At 43.5% G+C, this 23,131-nt stretch overlaps 1 protein-coding gene across 2 annotated transcripts in view; it reads right to left on the bottom strand.

Annotated features, from left to right (window-relative positions):
• The window catches only part of grm4 (glutamate receptor, metabotropic 4), a 109,292-nt gene that overhangs the window by 51,926 nt on the left and 34,235 nt on the right, over positions 1–23,131 (bottom strand). For both annotated transcript variants that reach the window (XM_053850583.1, XM_053850582.1), the window contains exon 2: positions 17,462–18,322. In XM_053850583.1, coding sequence (XP_053706558.1) covers positions 17,462–17,989 — 528 coding nt within the window. In that variant the 5' untranslated portion in view covers positions 17,990–18,322. The remainder of the gene's footprint in view (positions 1–17,461; positions 18,323–23,131) is intronic.

The following is a 23,131-nucleotide window of genomic DNA, read 5'->3' on the forward strand; positions in this document are numbered from 1 at the left end:
AAAGACTTGATGATGACGATACGTGAAAAGACAAGACTTGGCTTAACTTCACAAGACGATGACTAGACATGACAGGACTTGACCTAATTGATGAGACGAGATGAAGATAAGACTTGGCTTAACTTGACGAGATGACAACTTGATGGTAGACAAACTGGACAAAATGGGACTCGACTCGATGGTGACTTCAGATTGACCTGGAGACTTGACCGGGCAAAATAAGACAAATGAGTTGATCAGACGAGATGGGACTGGACTGGACTGTCACTTGACTTGACATGGGGACTTGACTTCATTGACAAGAAGACAGAATGAATTGGCGAGACACACAGATGAGACAAAATGCACCTAGAAAGGAACACACAAACTGAGGGCCAGATAAAGGAGACGCAGCAAGACAAGAGTAGAGAGTAGAGACACAGGCAAGGTGCACACAGGACGGTAACCTCACCAAAGTAAAACAGGAAATAAACCCAGAATCTTAAACGTTCATCCTGACAACACAGGGTAACCAGGGTACCAAACTGGTTATTGAGGTGAGCATCCTTATCCAAGTAATGTCAAAGACAAACGTCATCTTTGGAAGGCGTCCATCAACATGATGTTTCCCCTCAGTATGAGCCGGATTTGACCAAGAACCCCAGATAAAGTCGTGGAAAAATCTGTGTTAAGCCTCATAAAATCCCCAAACACAATGTCATGTTGTGCGCTTCCATTCTCCTGAATTCTAAAATAGCACTACAGATAGAACTATAAACAAGGAAACAGCACAACTGTCACCCTGTTTATATTGCAACCTTTGCCAAGCAGCCAGAATATTAGAATACGAGGGGAATCGGGGTCACTCATGACTGCATAATTGCATAGGGTTTTTGCATAATGTGAGCCTTCTGGTTTGTTTTGTTCTCGTTGTAACTGATGTCTTTTTTGGTGTCGATCAAGTATCCAAACACATACACCATACAAATTCAATTTGTAATCATTAATGTGTGGGATTTTGGCGTCATAAAGTATCACGAAATTTACAAGTTATGTCGACGACGCAGGCTGTGAAAAACTGCCAGGAGTCTAGCGTGACAGGTCTGCCTCTGCCCATGAGAAGAAGATGAAACCAGATACATGAAGTAATCCAGTGTGACAGGAGTCATCTTAGCAATGGTGTTATTAAAGCGGCCCACATTTACTGCTCCATAATCTCAGCCGTAAAAAAACCACACCGCCTAAAATCAAGTGAAAATTCATTATGACGCTAAAGCAAAGTAGAAAGTTGTTCTGCGTAAAGTGAAGCGGTTCTAACTGTGCCTTTTTGTCTCTGCATGTTGAAGGTGCGCGCTGTTTTTTCCAAGGCGACGGCGCCTGGTGAGTCCCTGACGTCAGCTTGTGTGGCTGGCAGACAGCAGCTCGGGATAATGAGCAGTTCCTAAGGGTTTGAGGCAGGAATTTATGACTGAGTGAGGGCTTGATATCATAAAAGGCCATCGGCTTAGAGTAATCCAAGTTTGGACGTGTGGCTCTGACTGGCCGCCACAATAGGCAGCATCAGGAGCTCAATTAGTTCCAGTGGCATGCAGCACGCACAAATAACATATAAAACGAGAAGCAGCAGGGAAGGGTCGGGGGAAGCATCAGCAGTGTCAGCTCTACTCAGTGATGTGGATAAATTATATCCTTACAATGTGTAAGCAGCTCTTTCTTTTGCACTAGCAGGGAATTGATCCATGGTTCCCGCGGTCATGAACTCATGCATTTGTCCGCCATATGTGTGTCTCTGTATACTGACCTCCCAACATTAAAAAAAAATGTTTCTGTTAGAGTGCACCATGTCTTTCAGAAGAGTTATTATTATTATGATGACTTTTATTGTGAGATCACATTCTTCAGGCTTCAGCAAACCCTGCTGGCCGCTTCACTCTAGTTGTTCCAAGGCAGGCATCTGTTTTTAAGAGGCTGAAAGCGTGCGTGACTGTGAATGTTCAGCGCGGCTTAACGCTCTCTGCAGGTACCTCGCCTAAAATTAAAGTCAAAAATATTTAATGAGAAGTGAGAAATTCATCAACACGGCCCGCAAAAATTTAGCTGACAACATCACATTTTAGATGAAGTGTGGAACGCTCTACTGCAGTCATGCAAACAGTCGATCCGTTTCACGACATCATGTGAGATGTCAAGAAGCGTCTCATTATTGTTTCATTGTTGTTTCATCTTCCTGTCTCTTTTGCAGAGGTCCTGCTTTAGACAGTCAGTGATCTCGTTAATCGCTGTGCATTTGTGACAGGGCACGCTCGGCTGCAAATAGTGACAAGATAATTGGCTGTGAAAATGATCACTGGCATGTTACCATGCTTGGAATGTTTTTTAAAATATATCTGTAGAGCCGTTCAAACAGAAGCAGCACGATGCGCTCACAAAAATGATGGCAATAGAAAGGAATGCCGAGTCTTAAAAAACAATGCTGCGCTGCTTTTTTGTTGCAGGGATTTCCACTGTCTATTGTGATTGTTGTGCCGCGGCTTTGAAAATATAAATACATCACTGAATGCGCCGCGTGCCGCTCAGTTGGAAATTCAAAAACTTTGATCTATAAAGACTTGGCTTTTAACTCTAAATTCATCCCAAAGTGTCTTTAAAAACCATCAGAGGGCTTTTGATTCAGTCACCCGCTGGCCTTAGAGATGAATTCAAACGAAAGAAGACATCAGACGTTTGGCCAGAAAAGACGTGTGTGTGGGGTGAAATGACACCAAAATATGTACACCTAAATAAAATGACATTCATTCTCAAAAACTTAAAAAATAAATATGGACGGCTAAATCACTATATATATGTATAGTTAAACACATTTATAGAATGATATGCAGACATGTAGTCAAAGTATAGACGCACGAGTCGAAGTATAAACACTCTTACTAACAAGTTGACAAACATCTTTATGAGCACATGTTGCTCCCCTGCAGAGATACTTCACAGTGAATGATTTCATGTTGCAACAGTCACACGTTCGCGTTGCTTCATTCCCTGGTTTTGGTGTGTTTGTTTGGGACTCTGCAGTCTGGCTCATGAGTGTGGTGTCAGTGAATTGCGCTCGCGACATGGCTGCTGTGGCACATGGCAAATCTGAGACACTTCCTCCAAAAGAAAATATACACGTCTCACATAAAGGCCCAGCTACATGACTGGCAGCAGTCGTTTCTTTCATGACCGCTGACACCCACACTCTCAGGGGGTCTGCGGCCACCTGATAAAACCAAGCATAAACAAAGGCTCCACACGCATTGTATGTTCCCGCTGCTTCCCACCGGGGGCAGAACGCTATCACACACTACCTCTTTCCCTGGAAACAATTCTGCTGTTGAACACACAGAATCATTTCATGGCCTGTTTGAGCCTGTCAGAAGAATTGCAGGACTATTCTACGCCTGGGAAGTTGGGCGGGTTCCTCCCACCTTCATCGATGAATATCTGTCTCGAAATAGCTCCCTGAGTTTTCCATGGCAACTACTGTCTGGTCAAGAGCCATCACGGGCAGCACATAATGGAAGAAACTGATAATCACTTCTGCACTTGAGTGTCCTTTTAGATGTGAAGACCAGGAAGGAAGGTTGGGCTTATGCGAGCTGGTCATGGTCTTTGCTTTAAGATTTTCATTTATTGCTGTTCTCACAGAGACACAACTTGAATATCATCCACACAACAAAGCTGTATTTATTTTTCTTGAAACTTTACTACTTACCTCGTATTTTTTGTCCAATGATTCTGGGAATTTCTGGTGATAATCTCTTGTTAAAATTAGCCCCCATCGACCAGTGGTTATTTTCATTCAAATACCTGCCCTGCATAACACACCTTACCACCCGCTTTACCCCAAGACACACATGGATGTCGGAGATCGTCTTGTGCAGTGAATGGTGCCTTGACTTTGGTACATATGTTGTCCAGCCAATAGGAAAGCATTTAAACACATTTTGAGTCATTACAGCAGAATTATCATAGTAATATTTGAGCCATGTACTGAACTAGACGGATGAGGCACTGCAAGTATTTTGGTCGGCCATGTTGGATTCACCCACATAAATGTATCTAAAGAATCTCAACCCAGCTGATTAAATATACCCAAGCCAACTGGCTTCTGGAACAGTCTGTGGAATCTGCAAAGGAGATCCCAAGACAAACCCATCCCCTTTTTTTGCTTATTTGGCTGGACCCAAATTTCAGTAATGGTGGGAATGGATGGGAGACAAAACATGATTCTTGTTAAGAAGCAGGACGCCCTTTGACTGAGACATCCAGGTCCCCGAGTTGTGCGGCAACAAACATTTAAGCACCGAATTATCTTTTGAAAAAGGAGGAGAAAGAGTAAAGCCTCGTAGCGGAAAATGTCTCCTATAGCAATAATATTCCCATGTCTCCTCATGCACGCAACTTCATACTTTTCAAACACCTTTTTTCTTTTAATTGCATCTTGCTAAATGACTTTCACCAAATACTTCATAGCGTGTGAATGCTCCTCAGCTCGGCAGCTATAGTCTCTCTATTTTGGGTGATCTTGTCTGTCACATTGCAAAGTGTTTATTGGCATCCAGAGAGGGAAGAAGGCTTCAGTTCTCTCCAGCTGGCACTCAGCGCAGCACTTGTTTCCAGCTCCGTTCGTTTCCTCTTCTCTTTCTTCTCTCATCTTTTACTTGTATGAAGTCCCTGAGCTCGTATGTGCATCTATTACTCTGACACAATATGTTAGCACTATGTATTGACATCCGAACTTTAATTATTATGATGATATTTCCAGTTTGGAAGCTCTCACCTCTGGATCCTTTCGGACTGTTTATCTTTTCTTGGTATCAAAGAGTTTTCTCCATTGGTTTTGGATTCATAGAAAGTTGTGCAGCACAGTGCTTCTGAAAAATGTATGTTCTGATATTTGTCATCTGGTTGGTGCTTTTCCTTTCACTCTCGCTGGGTAAACAGTCTGGTCAGCGCAAAGGAGACTAAAAAATCCACAGCACCATTGAATAATTCAGCGCACTCCACTGCCTATTCACCCTGCCAGCTTTTAAAACCTTTGACTGTTGTATTGATCTGTGTGTTTTGCCGGCACCTCATCCGATGTCTATATAAAATAAAATAAAAAGATTCGCTGTACTTTTCTGCATCCCTGCGAGTCACAGCATCAGAGCTCAGACGGAAGCAGAGCAGAAATCTTCCTTTAACTAGATCTAGGCTACGTTGGTGCATTAATATTTTGGGTTACAGCTCCCCACTGAATATCTCCTTCGCACTTGAGGGGAGCTGATTAGCTGAATTATCATTCAGGATGAAGCTGTTGAGAATTCATGCCTTTAAAAAAATGTGTTTCTGTGTTAAGAATGGGAGCTAATCAGTTTAGCAATCAAATGAGACTCATTTATACTCACCTCGACACAGATTCAGCCTTTAGTGGAAAAGCGGGCGATCACACTAAACATAAGGAAACGTGACACAAATTCAACGGATAAGTGAATCTAAGTGAAGGGCAGGTGAGAGCAGGGAGCGAGTGGAAGATCAGCTAGAGAGGTGGAGGTTTGCCTTAGAAAGGAGAGGAATGAAGGGGGGTGGGACCCAAGTGGACAGGTGAAGTTACAGGATGCAGAGATAGAGAAGGTGGGGATTTTTAAATACTTATGCGGCCTGATGCCTGTATTTTCATGGCCCTTTTGACGTCAGACGAAAACTATAATATGTTGCAATTTTTCAGTTTTTTGTTCTTTCTCTTTTAGTCACCACCGCCACCACTTCAGCAGTAAATATATAAATGTAAATATATATTCTTTTCATTGGACATTTTTGTGTGTTTTTCTTGTTCCTCAAAATACATTGAAGGAATATTGAAAAATTTTTTTGAAATAAATTTCCTTTTTATTTTGAACGTCTGGTCCATAGTTATGTTGATTTATATTCAAATTAAATGAAATATTTCAATACGTTTCATGGCATATTTACACTTCTTAATATCCTTTCTTACATTTAATCTTTTGAGGTTCATTTTGTCCTTGTTACTTACCATATATGTTGGATATTTTTCCATCATGTTTTGTAGTCATCAATGTCTTTCTTTTCATGATGGCCCCTCACAACAGTTACAGTTTCTAATGTGGCCCTTCAGGAAATTTAATTGCCCACCTCTGGTCCAGGGTGATGAAGAGTGTGAGACAGAGGTGAAGAAGCGGGTGCAGGCAGGATGGAATCATTGGAGAAAAGTGTCAGGTGTGATGTGTGACAAAAGGGAGTCGGCAAGGATGGAAGGGAAAGTGTCCAAAAGGGTGGTGAGGCCAGCCACGTTGTATGGTTTGGAAACAGTGGCACTGAGGAAAAGACAGGAGGCAGAGCTGGAGGGAGCAGAGATGAAGATGCTGAGCTTCTCTCTGGGAGTCAGCAGGATGGAGAGGATCAGAGGGACAGCACATGTCAGGTGTTTAGGAGACAAAGTCAGAGAGGCTAGATGGAGATGGTTTGGACATGTACAGAGGAGATGGAGCCAGTGCATTGGCAGATGAAGATGTTGAGGTGGGAACTGCCAGGCAGAAGGTGGAGAGGAAGGCCACAGAGGAGATTGATGGAGGTGGTGAAGGAGGACATGAGGTTTGTAGGTCTGAGAGAAGAGGAAGCAGAGGACAGGGTGAGATGGAGGAGGATGATCCGCTGTGGCCACCTCTGACGGGAGAAGCCCAAAAAAAAAGAAGATGGGTCATTTCATTTCTAAGACCTTAAGGGATCTATCTTTTGTCACCAAACCAACACTGCTTCATTAAATCCAAATGTGGCTTTTGTGTCTGGTTTTGGTTCATCGAACCACCTCTTCTGGTCTCCCTCGAAGGGAAACCCCTCTTTAAATCTTGACCCTTGCGTCGCCCCAAAGCTGGCGGCCAGTGCTGTGGGTCAGAACGTCATGAACTGGAAGTCATGAGCAGCACACACACCGTGCAGCAGACAACAGAGAGGGCCCTGTGATTGAGCCCACAGTCTTGAGCACTGAGAGTCAAGCCGTGCCTGGCTAATGTCTGTAAGCTGTGCAAGCTGATTGCCCGCTCCCATCTAGTCACTCCAGAGTGTGCGCCTTGACACTGATACCAAGCGACAGCCGACTTCTCCGTGTGTAAGCAAAGCAGGCTTTTCACCTGCGGCTGATTGTTCAAGTCCAGGTCTTCCAAATGGTCCTGTTACATCCAATCTCATCCTGATGGCGAGGTGGAAATATCACGACCGCATCAGACCTGATCAGGCAGGTGCTATAGGTAGTGCCATTTAAGGCCAAAAATAGTGGCATTAATTAGTCATAGCACTCAGAAATGCATCAAGGCATCCTGCTACTCTGACATCCATTAGAGCGGTGTGCACTTCAGCACAAAGCTGCTCCTCTGAGCAACAGAAATGTACAATACCAGGAACACACCTCACTTCCATCAACGCGGCAGTCAGTCAGACATTGTGCAGTAGGCGAAACCAGGGGTTGCTTTCAGCTGTCCAAGAAACGTGGAATCAAATTCAAAGTGTTTGGTTTCTGTCCTCCAGAAGAATGTCTCGTCCACTGTCCCTGTAAACTCTTTTTGTTTCTCAGGGTGAAACCAAGCCTGAGCACGAACATTGCTTTTTGTGTTGAAGCCTTCAGACGATCTTTTTTAAATTAGGTCACATTATTAACAGCATTTGGAAAAGATGTAGTTTAAAGTGTGCTTTAAACAGGGCTTGAAAGGATGACAGCGTAGTGGAAAACTAACATGCAGTTGCGCCATTAGCGGACAACTGAAGATTTTGTTTTGTTTACACTGTTTGTCGCTGTCTTTCTGCACAGCTTGTTTGAAGCTAGAACATGGTTCAAATCGTCAGGCTTGTTCACAAGATGGCTTCTGGCAGAAAAAACGCAGGGTGATATTTTTCCAATTCACAACATGGAAGCAAAGGCTGGCGTCTACGAAGCAGCCACGACGACTCATTCACCTCATTGACCAGACCGAGTCAAGCTCGGCTTCAGACAACGGTGGCAGGTTATTTCAAGCCATTGCCAAGGCAACAGATCTATTCCTCCAATTTTTAACTTTTTTTTACATTTACAGAGCCTTTGGAAGAGCTGCTTTATTGCTGACGATACCACATGAGCTGAAATATCTCAAGAACAGCACACTTTAACTCCCCACCTTGCAATTGCACACCAATCTGCACACACCAAGTGTGGCTACCTCCAGTAGCTACATGCAGCTATTGGCTTAAATGGACTCTGTGAACAAATAACATTGTTAAAGCATGTATAAAAACATAGATGAAATAAATGAAACACACCGTTCCACAAAGTACACAAACACGGCGGCATGGATGATCCTGGCTTGCTTGTATGTCTATACTGAAGAACCCGTGAAAATGGATCCTCCTGCTTTGAGATACCTCCCATCAGAGCACTGCTTCCAAGCACTATTCTGAGTGTGAAAAGCTCTGGTGAAGCAAAAGTGGGAGGGCGGTAGAGCTCTCCTGCAGAATTACTGAAGGTGTCGATGTCAGGATCCGATGCCTCCATTAACCCTGACTGTTTGATTAACTGTGAGAACAGTACACAGGCAAGTAATGCATCAGTAATGTATTCACCCAGTCGATGGTAATGGCTTTCAAACAAGAGTGTCACTGTGCAGGTAATCTGTTTTAGGGGAAGCAGACATTACAGGAGACAAACAACAGCCTGGTTTCTGCTGGAGCTTCGGCAACATCTGTCTGATATTGACTGCTGTACGATCGTCTCTTAACTGTTTGCTTGCTATTTGTTACACTGATGGTTGAGGTGAAATAAAACTGGAATACTATTCGTTTTTCTGGCATGTATTATGCATCGCTGTTTTTATACACAGTGGGCTGCAACATCCTGATCATTCACTCAGTGGAAGTCTCCTAAGTAGGGACACAAATCTTCCATGGAGGTAATGTTATTTCTCTAACTTTCGTCTTTAAGTACGAATAAACTCAGGTGCTGAGTCAGCAAGGTTTTAAGTCACAATGGAAAGTTGTTGAAGTGGAACAAAATGGCTGCAAATGGTGTCTCCCTTTTCCTTTTTTTATTGACCCAAACCTGGTGTGAAAAAAAAAAGAAAAAGAAAAAACCACCACCTCTCACTTGACTTGTTAATTTGGAGTTGAATGAAAACATGCCACCTTCTGGAAAATCAATAGCCTAGTGCTCCAAATCTGCACTGAACAAGTCTCAACTGGGGGCGCCGGGGGAGGACTGGAAACAGGATATTAGACGTGTTGTGCCAGAAGCCCAGGACTCGCCGTCAATTCTTCCGCTGTGAACTTTAGTAATAGAAGTGTCACCGGGTTTATCATCATTAATTGTGGTGTTGAAACAAGTCTCCTCTGCTGCCAACAGCTTGAGTGACGCTCGCCGGAGTCTAAAGTCTCTTTTTGTGACACATTATGAATAGAATTATTTTCACTCACGCTCACAGAAACATGGCGAGAGAAGTGGGCCATTCGTCACGAGCAGTCAGACACTCAAAGGTTATAGAATCATGTTTTAATGCATGGATATTTTCTCCTGCATAAACCCAGCTCAAAGCCTGAAAACCAACATCAGTAATGTGGCGGGTAATTGTTCAGCATATTAACTCCAACGCATTAATTTCCCATCCAATATGAATGTCCTATTCTTACATGTTTTATTAAACTGTGTTTCCATGGTAAATCCCGGAAGCCTCTTTTCATTATGAGTTCTTTTTTTTGGTGAAACAGCAGTGACTCACGGGAGCCTCCATGTTGTTTAATGTGCTGGAAGACTGGATGACGTCCAAGCTGCTTAGCCTGAAGGCGGCCAAACTTCTTGCTTCTGTGGCTGTTTATAGAGGACTGGGGATATTGGATGGCTGCACGCTGTGAAAAATTGCCCCCCTTGAGAATTTGGGAAACTTTAGCAAGGCCAGATGAACACTTTTTTATTAAAACCACTCTGCAGTGCCCATGTGCTTTTTTAATCCGTTGTTCAGGAACCTTAATCACGATCAATATTTTTTGTTTCCTCCATTGCCTTTGAGATCTGAGTGCATCTGACGCAGCCTTATGAAGGACAGTGATGGATCCGTGTGTTGATGCTCAGATTTTTGCGGGCGAGATAGCTCCAAGCCTTTAATCCCATGGTCTTTCCCAGGAAATGGAAGGCAGCTCTTCATTTGGTGGGCTCGGCTCTGAGGACTTGTTTTGCTTTCTTTTGGTTCAACTTTGCAGAGGCAAATTCGCAGGGCTCATTTTCTGCATGCGAGCCATGAATACAAATTTCCGCCCTCTGAATAAACATCGGTGCACGTTGTTGACAAGTGGAAGGAGAGGCTTGATCATCATCACTAAAATGAAGCTAGCAGAACCTGACCCAGGCTACTGAAACAAAAGAGGATGCTGTCGACATATGTACATGGTTATTGTAGTGTTAGTTTCCCTCCTCTTGGAGAGGTTGATCATGCTGGGGAGTAGTCACAAGTCTGTATAAGAATTGAGCCTTTCATTTCATATTCTCATGCTCCTTGAAAGTTACTTTTGCTGTGTAAGAGAACAAATAAAATTTGGAGCTGGAAAACAAAGCATACTAAAATGCTGTGGGTGAGGGTGATAATATAGCCAAGATGAAATGAGAAGATGTTCAAAATGTGAATGGGGAAGTTTGGATCAAGCCATTGTTCAACCTTCAAAACTTCTTATCTGTAGCAGACAAATAGTGTTTGAAGTCACAAAAAAATCTTCATATTTTGTTGCACATATCATCATCAGGCCACATTTTGAGAAGGGAAAAGATTTGCTGTCCACGGCTTTGATCGTCGGACATCGATGTTCATGCACAGCATTTTGGATGATGATGCAATAGGAGATGTTGGAAAGGTTTTGTCAGGATATTCGAAGGAGCGTTGGGGATTCCCTGAGCTGGTTCACTGTCCTGCCAAAGGATTTCCCTTCCTCTCTAAAGTGCAAGAGAAAACAACCTAAAGGAAGGTCATGAAGGATGTGCACTCATGTCTGTCCTGGTGATTGACCGCTCTGCTTTCGGAGGGCAGAGTGAGTTGAGTTGGAACTAATCTTGACTAAAGAAGTTGCTTCCCTGTGACCAGAACATTGTGAGAGGGCACATCCCGACTCCGATTTTTCTCTGCTCTCTCGGAAATCTCAAGTCGTGTGGCAAAGTGCACTTGTCTGTGACCTGCTGGGCTAATAGTGTTGTCCTCCTTATTTGGAGGCTTTTGTGTGAGGCAGGTCTTCTCATGTAAAGGACTAGATAGATGGGAATTTCAGCCTACTGCGATTGTTTATTGATGTTCCAATGACATGCCGGTTCTAAATGTTTCAAAACACATTCATATAAGTGAAAACAGACTGGATTTCCTGTCACAACACGTTGCTACTTCTACTCAGACGTGATGATTTGACTGACATTAGCAAGAACTAGTATATCTTCAGAGGCTGCAGCTTCACTGTGGGCTGATGGGATAATCCAGTTTCAGCACAGTGAAATGCTGAGGGGGAGCGAAGCTCTGCGCCTAAGGGTCTGTGTCTCTAATGAGGGGAGGAAGAGGCGGAAGCAAGGTTTCTACTTCATAACAGTTAACCCCTTCATCCCAGCTCGGGGAGCATCCAGCTTTTTCTCCAGGAATCGCTGGGTCTCGCCGACTGCCAGTGTTAGCTGGAGCTTTATTTACAGCACTGGTGTGTGACACCTCCCAGAACCATCCCCACTTTGTCCAAAGGCTTGTGGTTGTCTCAGCAAGTCAAGTAAGGTACCTGCTGCAGAGTGCATGCTCATGCAGTTTTTGACTCCTGCATCAACAGCCCCTCCGGTGCTTCTCTTTCCACTGAAGCATGAGGACACGTTCAAGCCACTGCAGCTTTAACAGCACATAGGTATCAAAGCAACCAGTCATTAGCATTCGTTTTCAACCGCTCTAATATGGGGGAGAGAAGTCCGACGGGCTTGTGTGTTGGTGCAGTGATGGAGCTTTCAAACTCAATCCCTTGACATAAATTGCATAACAATGTTGTAAAATATTCATCACACACCGTACGAACAGGAGCGTGCACGGCCTGTGGTGCTGAGCAAACACTTTTGCTCTCAGCCACTTTGCACCGAGACCCAAGGAGAGGCAATAAGGGGGAAGAAAAGGATGAGCCCAAATTGAAACGGGAAATTAAAACTGTACAATAAGTTGCCTCTGAGAGAATAGAGACGCTCCAAATCTTTTGTTATTTTTAGCCGGGAAAGCTTTTATGTGGGTGCACTTATATATATTCAATCATTGAGGGAACATGAAACTTTGATGATGTTTCTCCACTGAGGAAGGCTCCTCCAAAGGCACTTCTTGTTGGAGGGACCTTGACTTCCTCCCGTCGTCCATCGACACATGATCTGCTTTTGTGCAAAGTCATTCATAATTCCTGCCACGCCGATAAATGACTTTCCCCAATTATTGAACGATGATTGGATTTGGCTGTGCTTTTTCAAGTGTCATTTTCTGGACTCTTGAGGCACGTTGCTCTTCCTGAGACCATAAAAATCAATCCACACATTCTAATGAGACAGATCATCACTGACTTTCTTTCACTTTCTCACAAGAGGAAATTCATTCCAGCTGATGAGGCCGAATTTTCTATTTCTTACTGAGGATTAGCGTGCAGTGAAAAAACCATCCAGGCGCCAAAGAAATAGGCTTGACTTATGAAGATTTTCGACAAATGTTGCAGCATATAAACGTGGTTGAAGAGCTTCCTTTCCACGTGGTGAGAGAAGGGTGTAGAGAAATAAAATGCAAGCGAGACGCAGTCAGAATGTTGCAGGGCTGGAGTTTAAATGTGCACTGTGGGAACGTTCCATCATCTTACATTATTAAATTTGTGTGCGTGCTAATTAAATCGGGAACAAAATCTCGGAATCCAGGGCGGAGATTAACTCAACGACCTCCGATATAAATCCCATGTAAATGTAATGAGGCGTTTGTGGTGTAAATATTGAACTAGCATGGGTGTTATTAAAGCGTTAAATCTGAGGCTTCCTCTCCCACCTGGGGCCACTGTGCATCTGAAGGAATTACATTTCCACGCTTTCTTGAAAGTGAATAATTCACTGAATTTGCTTCTTAGATATAGCCCTCGTGATTAAAGGTGTTGTCTGGTGTTTTATACACATATTTATCTGAAGGTCTTCAGGCTGCTCTGTTGTGTTCATTACATATTCTATGATAAAGCTGTGTTTTCGCCTGCGTGTTTCATGACTACCAGTCAAGGGTCTGAGCTATATACAGAGTAACAATAGCACAGAATAGAGGAACAGAAATCCGCTTTAATAATTTATGCAACAATTCAGTTATATTATGCTTTTTTGACTTATTATTCACAGGTCAAAGTCAAGGCCCGCAGGCCATATTCAGTCCATCACAAAATGATTTGTGGCTCGCAGTGTACATGCCATCCAGACGGAGGTGCACTTTTCCTCTCCTGTCTTTTTCACTGCCAGTTGCCGAACATGAATTTGATGGACGTCGTGGAGACGGCAGGAAGTTTGATAAGCATCGTAGCATAACCAACTCAGAGACATTTTTGTGATCCGTTACGACTATAAATTACACACATGGGAGAGTGATAAGGGAAGCGCGTCTCGTGTTTTTAGAAGCTCTTGTATTTTCAAGGTACCGTAATTTCTGGACTACAAGCCGCAATTTTTTTTTCTCACGGTCTGAACCCTGTTACATTTTTACAGGATGAAATCCGATGAAATCTGAGGCTTTTTATTTATTTATTAAAGTGCTCAAGATGCGCTGTTTTCACTCATGTGTCCGCAGCTCCAGCAACAGAGCTGATCTGCTGGAGGTCAGGAATCGAGAAGCAGCTGCTGAGACCAGCTGTGGTGTTGGAATTTCAGGCACGCGGGCGAAAACATCACTTTAATGTGAATAAAAGATGTGACGAGCTTGTGATTCAAGTTCAGAACATTACAGAGTTTGTTTCATGAGTCAGTCTTGATGCCGGAGCCTGTTTTCAAAACTAACCAGACAGCACCACTGCATCTGCAGCTTGTAGACTGCTGCTTAAATACCATGATATGTGTATCTCTGCTGCTACATTTGTAATACAACAAACAATATAGTGGGGCCGTGTTTACTATGACTAACATCGTCCACTTGTGTTCTTTATTTGATGACAAGTCTGTTCATTCTGACTGAGTTTGTCGCAGTTAACTGGCATTCATGCACATTAATGTGACTTTTTTGCATAATAATTTTTTTTTTCACTGAAAATAAAGCTTTCAGTAACAAGTTAATGTATCTACTGTAGCGCATCATCACACCTGTACCGGGGCATTGTATATCGGCAGCAATAGACCAGACACAACCCTGTCGAACCTCCTGCATGAATAGAGCAAACATATGAATCCAGTATAGAAGAAAAATGTGATGTTATAGGAGCCAAATACTAATCCATACGAAGGCCACTACTTTTTTAAGGTGCGTAGTCATAATTTTCTGCAATAGTTGAATCATCTATAATGGTCTTAGTTCTTCAGTCTGACAGACTGTTGTTTTCACTGTGGTTGCACTTGTGCTCTGACCAACAGATTCCTCAAAAAGACCTGACATAAAAATTCTTGTCAGTTTGACGCGAGTTCAGCGTCTCTTGCCTTGGGCTTGTTCATTAGCTCAAAGTGTGTCAGCTGTCTGCTTTAGTGGCTGGTTTGGAGAGAACCATCTTGTTCAGGGGAATGAGTCAAGTTGCATCCTACTCTTATTTTCAACATATTTCCACACGTCTGCTTTTGGAGGCGTTGCATATCCAAGCGGTTCATTCATTAGCACTGAGATGAGATGGTGAATCATTTCCACAACACCCTTGATCATATTCTGTCTTGACTGGCCAAGCACAATGAAAAAATACCGTGGAAATAAAAGTTGCTCACTTCAGAAGTTGCCGGCCTGTTTGGAACACAGAAATATGATCACAAAACATTTCCTTGTCAGAGACTATGTATGCGAGGAAATGGCACAAACACCAGAGTGGACTCTCTGCCGGCTCCTCACTCGCCCTCAGCAAGACACTGGCAGCATGAACGGTTTTGTTTTCCTCTCTTCCACTTTTCTCTGTCTCTGCTGTTGTCCGGCTTTTGTAAAAGTGCTGATTATGGTGAAAAACTCGGTGGGATTCATCGTAGAGGACGAATTGAGACTTGAATATTTGGTCTGGTTGGGTAATTTGAAACTGGAGAATCAGAACAGAATCCTGAGTACCTTCATGTGCCACAACATTTCTCTCCTCATGCTTCACTTCCATGGGTCACTTCAGGTTTTTCTCCTGGCTTGACTGCATCGCCACAAAGTCAATTTTCTCCTGCCAGCTGTTTGCTGACTACAGAGTTCTGAGCAAGCAAGAATTTCATTCATAATTGACATGTTCAGTGTGTTACTTCATTCTGCATTGCAGTATTATTGCAATTTCAAACATCGCTTTTTCCTTCTTGTCTCATGCTAGCTGTCCGCTTTAGCTTCTTATCCGGACTTCATCTCCATCTAATGCCCTGTGTCACTGCCTGATCTGGTCCACCTGCCTGATCTGGTCCACCTGCCTGATGTGGTCCACCTGCCTGATGTGGTCCACCTGCCTGATCTGGTCCGCCTGCCTGATCTGGTCCGCCTGCCTGCCTGGTGCGCCGGAAATTCTGGTGCTGGAAGCGGAAATTTTGCATGTTTTGCCAACTAACGTTGACTGGTACGTGCATGCGTACATGGTTATATCGCGCAAAGGTGATAACTTAAAAAATGAAATAGGTGACTTACTTTTTTACTTAAAATCGTCGAGATGTAGAAATTGTATGTTTTATCTGATATTCTATTTTTTTTATAACCCCAACAACATAAACGGACTCAAGCGCCGCACCACGGTAGATATAAAGCTCGTTCAGGTGCAGAAGTGCTCACTCCTGCTCCTGTTAAATCTATGTGAAACAGATGTAAGGAGAAATGTTTCTCATGCAATAATGATAATACAATTCATTGCACAAGTCAAATGTATTGGAGGAGCTTGAAATGTTATTGATTCAATCATGCTGGATTAAAAGTTTTAAAAAAAAGTATCAGATAAAAACATACAATTGTTAAATGTGGACTATTTTAAGTAAAAAAAAACTATTTTAATCAATAAAAACATTTCATCACCTTTGTGTGATTTAAATAAATCCTGCATTATTGAATCAATAAACCGGAACCAATGAACGTAGTTGGTAAAACATGTGCAATTTCCGGTTCCAGCACCGGAATTGTGGGTGGACCAGATCAGGCAGGCGGACCAGATCAGGCACCCTGCCCATGAAGTCAGTTCCACATCGGTATCAGCAGGAACACTCCCTGTTTCCTACTCTTTTCGATTCAGAAATAGATTTTTCTAGCTTCTTTATTTATTTAACAACAGGGCAAAGAGCACATGGCGACATGCATGGTTTACTCAGTTTAATGAGAACGATCCTACACGCTGGGCAAATTGTGGCCATTAGGGATGTAATGATCACTTCCCAGACTTAAGGTCAAAGAACGGCAACCTGCACGGACGTGCGATGGCACAAAGCTGGGGAGTCAGTCAGTTCCGAAAGCATAGAGTGAACCGTGATCCAACCCCCAGCGTAAGAGGGATGTGTCAGAGCAAACAGCATGACCAGGGAAGAGGGGAGGAGAACATAATAATAGACTCCCATGAGAGGAATAGACAAAAGAAAGAGGAATATTTCAGCACTTGAAGATGTTACAGGTCCATGCAGACATACATGAGATGTTTTTCATGCTTCGTAGGAGGTTTCAGATGTCTTTGTCTCGAACTGTGGCCCTGGAGCGCAACACGCACAAACATTTGGTTGCAAAACGTCTTCTCTGAAATGGATAGGACTGGAAACAAAGACCCCTTCAAAACAGACTACAGAATAATAATTTTAAACTATTAAAATGATTGGATGGTGATTTGTCTATCAAACTCAGACCCACTCCTCCCTTCTCCCCTCTATTCTCCGAGGAATCAGCTGTTCTTACAAGCCTGGGAGTACTTCGAACCTGCCGTCCATTACGGCCGCATCCAGACCAAACTTATATCATCAATGGAACTGAGTCCAGGCAGCCAGAGAAGTCGTGAGAACGCTTTTGCAGCAAGGTAATGTCAAACACAGAAAGAGCGATGTGATGGTCATATGTGTGGGTGAGAGGATTCGATTCACTTCACAGCCACGTGATCTCTTTGAAAAATCTCCGGCTGTTCAAGGTCGTGTTCTCGGTGTGTGTAAAAACATTCCTCATAATTCTCCGAGTCAGTGGTGAGCTCTGATTGAACAGTTTTGTCATTTGGAATTAGGGCCGAGAGGTCACTGCCTTGAACCGGTCAAAGCTGATAAACTCCCAACGAAAACCGCCGTCCTGCGTTTCCCAAATGAATGCAAACAGACACTGACCTTGAAGAGGCGCAGTATGTTGGCCACCATGATGGACACAGAGCTGGCGGATGCCCCGATCACGCCCACCACTCTCTCTGGCTTGGTGATGATTGGCGGCCCTCCGCTGAGACACTTGACATCAGTTGAGTCCTTCTCGATCAAAGCCTGAACAAATGTCAGCGACTGCTCCAGAGCGTGGGTGTCACGGGAGCAAGTGTCCAGGATGCGGGCCCCCAGAGTGATATTAGGCAGCAGCTCGTTGTCATTATTGATGCGATCCAAGGCAAACAACATGGCCTCCAGCCGGTGGATGCCTTTCTCTTTCTTCAGCTCCCCACAGGCCTTCCCATCGTTCCCTCTGGCATGCACTGGGAACAGCCCACCGAGGGATATGTCTCCATCGATGCGTATCGAGTTAAGGTGTGTGTGTCCCGGCATTTTGGGTTTCGCTGCCGAGCCTATCAAAAAATAACAAGCAAGCAGCAACACCCAGCAGCTACGCCCAGAGCCTCCGCACAGAGTCATGATGAAGGTCTGAATCTGCATTCAAATACAAGCTCAAGTCCTTTGAAAGTGGCGTGCACACATATAGGCACACACCGCATGCATGCAAATACTGCTTATGCAGGCTTGCTTTTTATCCCCGCGCCTTTCTTCTTTGCAGTCTGTGTCTCAATCCTTCTGCAAAGAGTGAAGGCTACATATAGGAGCTCCGCTGCCGAGGTAAGGCTGATGCTACAAACGGCATCCTCATGAGGATGACGCCAAAACAGCTCAGGAAGTCAGGCTTCTGTTTCTGCCTTTCCCCACTTGTGTTCCGTCTTAGTGCTTCCAACAGGTGGGATGTCTTAAGCTTTCCATTGGATGGACAGAAAGATCCTGTGAAGACAGAAAAACTCCATCAGCAATCAGGGTTGAAATATGGCATTAGAAAAAGAGTTCATCCTCTTTTTTTCCTCTCTTTTCATAGTCACATTATGGGGTGCTGTTGACCTGCAGACCACCAGGTTATTATTACCAAGTTATTAACCAGTGTCTCTGGCATACCAAAAACTGCGCTTTTGTGGCTGAGAAAAAAGGCATTTCCAGATGTCATTGAAAGTGCTCAGAATGTCTGCGCGGTTTGACTAGAGGTCTCAAGCTCAAGTGACCTGGAGGCCACCAGAGGCAAACACTTGCTGAGCCCGGGGAGTGAGGGGTCCTGTGGCTTTTGCCGCACTCCACTGGTCATTGTGTTGTAGTTTGTCTATGTTATAATGTAATTTCTGCTAGGTAGATAGTGAAGTAGTAAACTGTCTTTGTTTTTACAGTGTTGATTTTGTCGTTCCTTTGTCTACGTCCAATGTTTCATGTTAGCATGCTGCTGTAACACCCCAAATTTCTTTGTTGTGGGAAGAATAAAGGCTGTATAATCTGAACTAGAACACTGGCAGCAGATATGTGACTCCAAGTGGCTTTAAATGCCATGTATTACATGATAACTAATGTGCATCACACTTGTGGTGCCACTTGTGAAAGCCATGTTCTTGTCTTCATGACTCCCAAGATGCATTGCATCTTTAAGTTTGTTTTTTCAAAAATTGCATTTAGTAATATTTCCATGTATTGATGATGTAAGCATTTCACAGATTTGGTGGTTTTGTGTTCAGAATTAGGCCGACATTGTCACCAGGCCAATCTGAATTGCACAAAGTAGAAGTGGCTGAGGGCTAGGTATAATGGGCATTTGTGAACACTGGAGTCATGAGTAAAAAACACTGGCAACATCCACCACGACTGCCCCAAAATTCCTAATGTATCTGCACCTTTAGTTTGGAGTTTTAGTTCACCTTGACAAGCCCATTTGTCATCCAGAGGAATTCACATATACCGTGTTTTCTAACCAGCTCACACTGGACAAAGTGGGAGTTGAGACGCCAAAGTACCAAACTCGAAGCACGAAGAGTCAGAGTTGAACTTTAATATGAAACACCTGGATGTGGCACACGGGTCAGAAGAAGTCCCCTGTTGCACCCATGCCTCAACTGCTTTCAGAGCAGAGCAATAAATAATTTCTCTGTGCCTTGAGCATGACTGATTCAGCGGTTGGCATCACTCCATGGTCTTCGTAACAGTACAGTGCTCTGCTCTTGTCACTTCTTCCTTGTTTTATTCAGGGGTTATGAAATCAGTCATTGGTGGGAGTGTGACCGTCAGATGGGCAATATTAACCGACACGTCTGCACAGTTTATAGCACTTTCAGAATGTGTGCATTCAGAAGGCGGGCTGGCACTGGGAAAGACAGTCGGCTCTATCTTTCTCATACACACTTTCAAGATGGAAACATCCATGAAGCTCAAGGCTAAAACAGGATCATGAAATTGGGAAACAATTACAGCCATCCATCACTGATATTTCCAGCTTTGAGTCCTTCCAAACATGATTCTTTGGTTTTGTGTGTAGAAGCCTCCAGTGAATGAGGCGTCAAGAGATCCAGCGCTCATGAATTAAAAACGGCGTCGACATCACACGGGCATCTTTGCATTCTTTTAGATCAAATAAGAACAGCACGAGCGCTGCGCACCTGTCTTGTGGTGCTTTTCCTATGCTGCAGGAAATGTATTTAGAGCATCCTGCAGTGAGGGACTTCCCCCTCACATACACCTTTCATTATGAATGAAGGCCTGTCATTCATTGCTAGGCGCCATGTTGAGGAGGAAGGAGGCTGGTCCATCCTAATTGTGTTGTAATAACAGCACAATTACACACGTACAAACAGAACTAAAACTCTCCTCTACACAAGAGGTTTGAAACCCACTATAAATAATAGAGAAATCTTGAATTTAATCTAACATACATGCTGAGGTGGTGTCAAAGTGCTGTGCAGAAACTCCTCTGTAAGTCTTCAGTTACAATGCAGACAAGTGGACATGACTCTGGGTTTTCAACAATATATTCCTAATTGTGTTTGGAGAATAAGAACTGACTTGTCAGCGATGAAGAATGCAAAGCTTTCTGTGAATGGCGGTAACCTCTTTCAGTGGAAGTGTGCCTGCACAGTGGCAGCTCTGCCAGATATTTAGTCTTGGAACCCAGATGGACCCAGCACATAAACATCAGCTGTCTGCAAAGAGAATAGGAGATTGGCAAAATAGCAAAATCGACTCTCAACTGTTTCCCCGTCACTTTCGTCAAGAGCTGTCTTCTGCCGCTGTCCCTTCCTTCTCTGATGTCTGACACTGTAAAGTATCTCATTTTATGGCTGTCGCCGAGCGTTAGCTGGAGAGAAATCAGTTCAGACTTCGACATCTGGTTGCTTGGCTTGAAGTGTTTCATTGTAATTAATTCTCCAGCATTTAGCTGCTTGTCGTCTGAATGAGTTGCAGCCAGATTGTAACGGAGGCTTTAATTCAGTAACAGCGCGCGAGTATCACGTTTCACTGTGAGTTTGTGAGGAGAGAGGCAGTGAGGGCGATTTCACTAGTGTCTGGAGGTGCGATGGGGAAAGGTTTACGTCATGAACAATGAGAAGGAGCAGAAGTCCTGTAGCAACAAGCCAGTCTACTTGATCAAGAGCTCCAAAAGCAGCTGTACCGGAAGCCCTGACTGACTCCCACAGTGCATGAGTGAGTGCATATCTTGCAACCTCCAAACTGAAGCTACGCCTAAATCTTTGATGGGAAAAAAAAAAAATTGGCAACCAAGTCCTGTATGTATAAAAGTCCTGTTTCTGGGCGCAACAATCGCGGACAGCTTTATGAGATTACATTCACTTTAAAGAATATATTTTCATAATTAAACATTGAGATGACCCGGATCTGAGTCATGGACATGACGCATCAGTCATTTACACGTTGAGTCACTCTAACATTCGACAAACTGTCGACGCAACTCAGGCACCAGGCTCGTATTACAATGCATTTCTAGCAACACGTGTCGGGTGACAACAGTCAACAACTTCGCTTACATGTTGCTGCACATTAGCCAATCAGAGACGAGATTTTACAGTGATGTATGGAGAGGGAAAATGCATTTTTGTTGCATTTTTTTGTTCTTTTGTTGCTGGATACCGACGACCACTCAGTACAGCATGAAGGCAATACATTGTTTTTAAGCCAGGCAGTCATTTTATGAATATCCTCCTATGTTTAAGCCACAGGCGTCCAAGAGAGAAATGAGTAGCGGTTAGCTCTGAAATGAACACAGAACGCGAAGTCCCGTTCAACGTGAGGCCAGCTAGAAGGCCTCGCTGTCCCCAACTCGTGATCGCAACTATCCATCAATTATATGTGTCGGTTCCTCTGAGGGCACCTGCGCCTGCACTGTTGCTGCTGAAGGCCTTGGACATGACGACACAAGCTGGCTGAATTCTGAGTGATGATGAAAACTCTAACCTGGAAAAACAACATAGTACTGGGATATACTCCGACATGAGTATCATGATTATATATACTTTATATAATATATTTTGGGAAAATACATGAAAAACGAAATTCACTTTTGTCATAAATGTGCTCATGATTCCTGGTTATGTTTGGCCAGCAGAGGTCCGCCACTGCTTCAACTAAACATAGCTTATAACTTGGTGAATACAAACATTTTATTTTGGTTCACTGGATAAATAGAAAATGCAATGGCGAGAGTCCATTCAAAGTGTATTGAGTCAAAACACATTTACCTTTTAAATATTGGGAAATGAAATGAAAGGTTATATCTGGTCTCATTTCATGCTTTATAACTTCTCACATCTCTTCAGTCAAACACCGGGGACCTAGTTTCCTCTTTCTTCATTACCTTACTGCTCCCCTCCGGGACATGGCTTATTAGTTCATTATCGCAGAGCTGGCGGTGCTACAGCACTCATTCATATTTTTACAGCAAAATGCAGATTTCTTTCGCTGACTTTCAGTCCCCCTTTTTGCCCAGAGAAATGACTTTTTGAAACGTGTTGTCTTGACATCAGATCGAAGTGACTTGGAATGGAAACCGTTATTTTCAAGAGAAACACTTCAGTGACTCAGAATATTTAAACTGTGAAGAAGCCGAGTTTGCTTGTCAACTCTCCTTCGCCTCATTTTCCTGTTTGACATCAGAGCACAGAAACATGGCCTCCAGGGGGCAGACCTCCTTATTTAAGAGTGCTTTGAAACAAAAGCCGGAAATATGGCAGCTGAGACTTATTTTGAGACGGTGTGGAGGGTTTGGATTCTCAAGCTGCAGGTGAGGTCTGGAAGCCGTCTCCTCAGGAATAGACATACGAGCTGCAGTAACAAGGAAAAACATGTCCCTTCAAATGAGTCTGATGAGAATTCATGTGATTCCACTCAGCTGGCGTCTCTCAATGTCTTTCTATGGAGAGAGTTCTGTGCATTGTAGACTCAATGTCCTCTTGATTTGTTCCATACACAGACCAACTTTAAAGTCAAATAATTTCTCCAACACAATGTTCAACTAGAGGTGGGACTTAAACAAGTTAATTACAATTAATTACAACATTATTACGCTGAATTAATTACAACAACTGTGAGGCCAGCTAGATCACCACTGATCACACTGATGCACAAGACAGCGAGGATGAGAACAACAACAACAAACATGGAGGAATCATCCCTGAACCAAAGCAAACAAAAGCTTCTGTTTGCTTTGGTTCAGGGTTTCCACTACTCTGAATGTACTTCAAATGCTCATAAAATTGAAATTCTCAAACA

The sequence above is a fragment of the Synchiropus splendidus genome, chromosome 18 (assembly GCF_027744825.2).
Source record: "Synchiropus splendidus isolate RoL2022-P1 chromosome 18, RoL_Sspl_1.0, whole genome shotgun sequence".
Classification (NCBI taxonomy): domain Eukaryota; kingdom Metazoa; phylum Chordata; class Actinopteri; order Syngnathiformes; family Callionymidae; genus Synchiropus; species Synchiropus splendidus.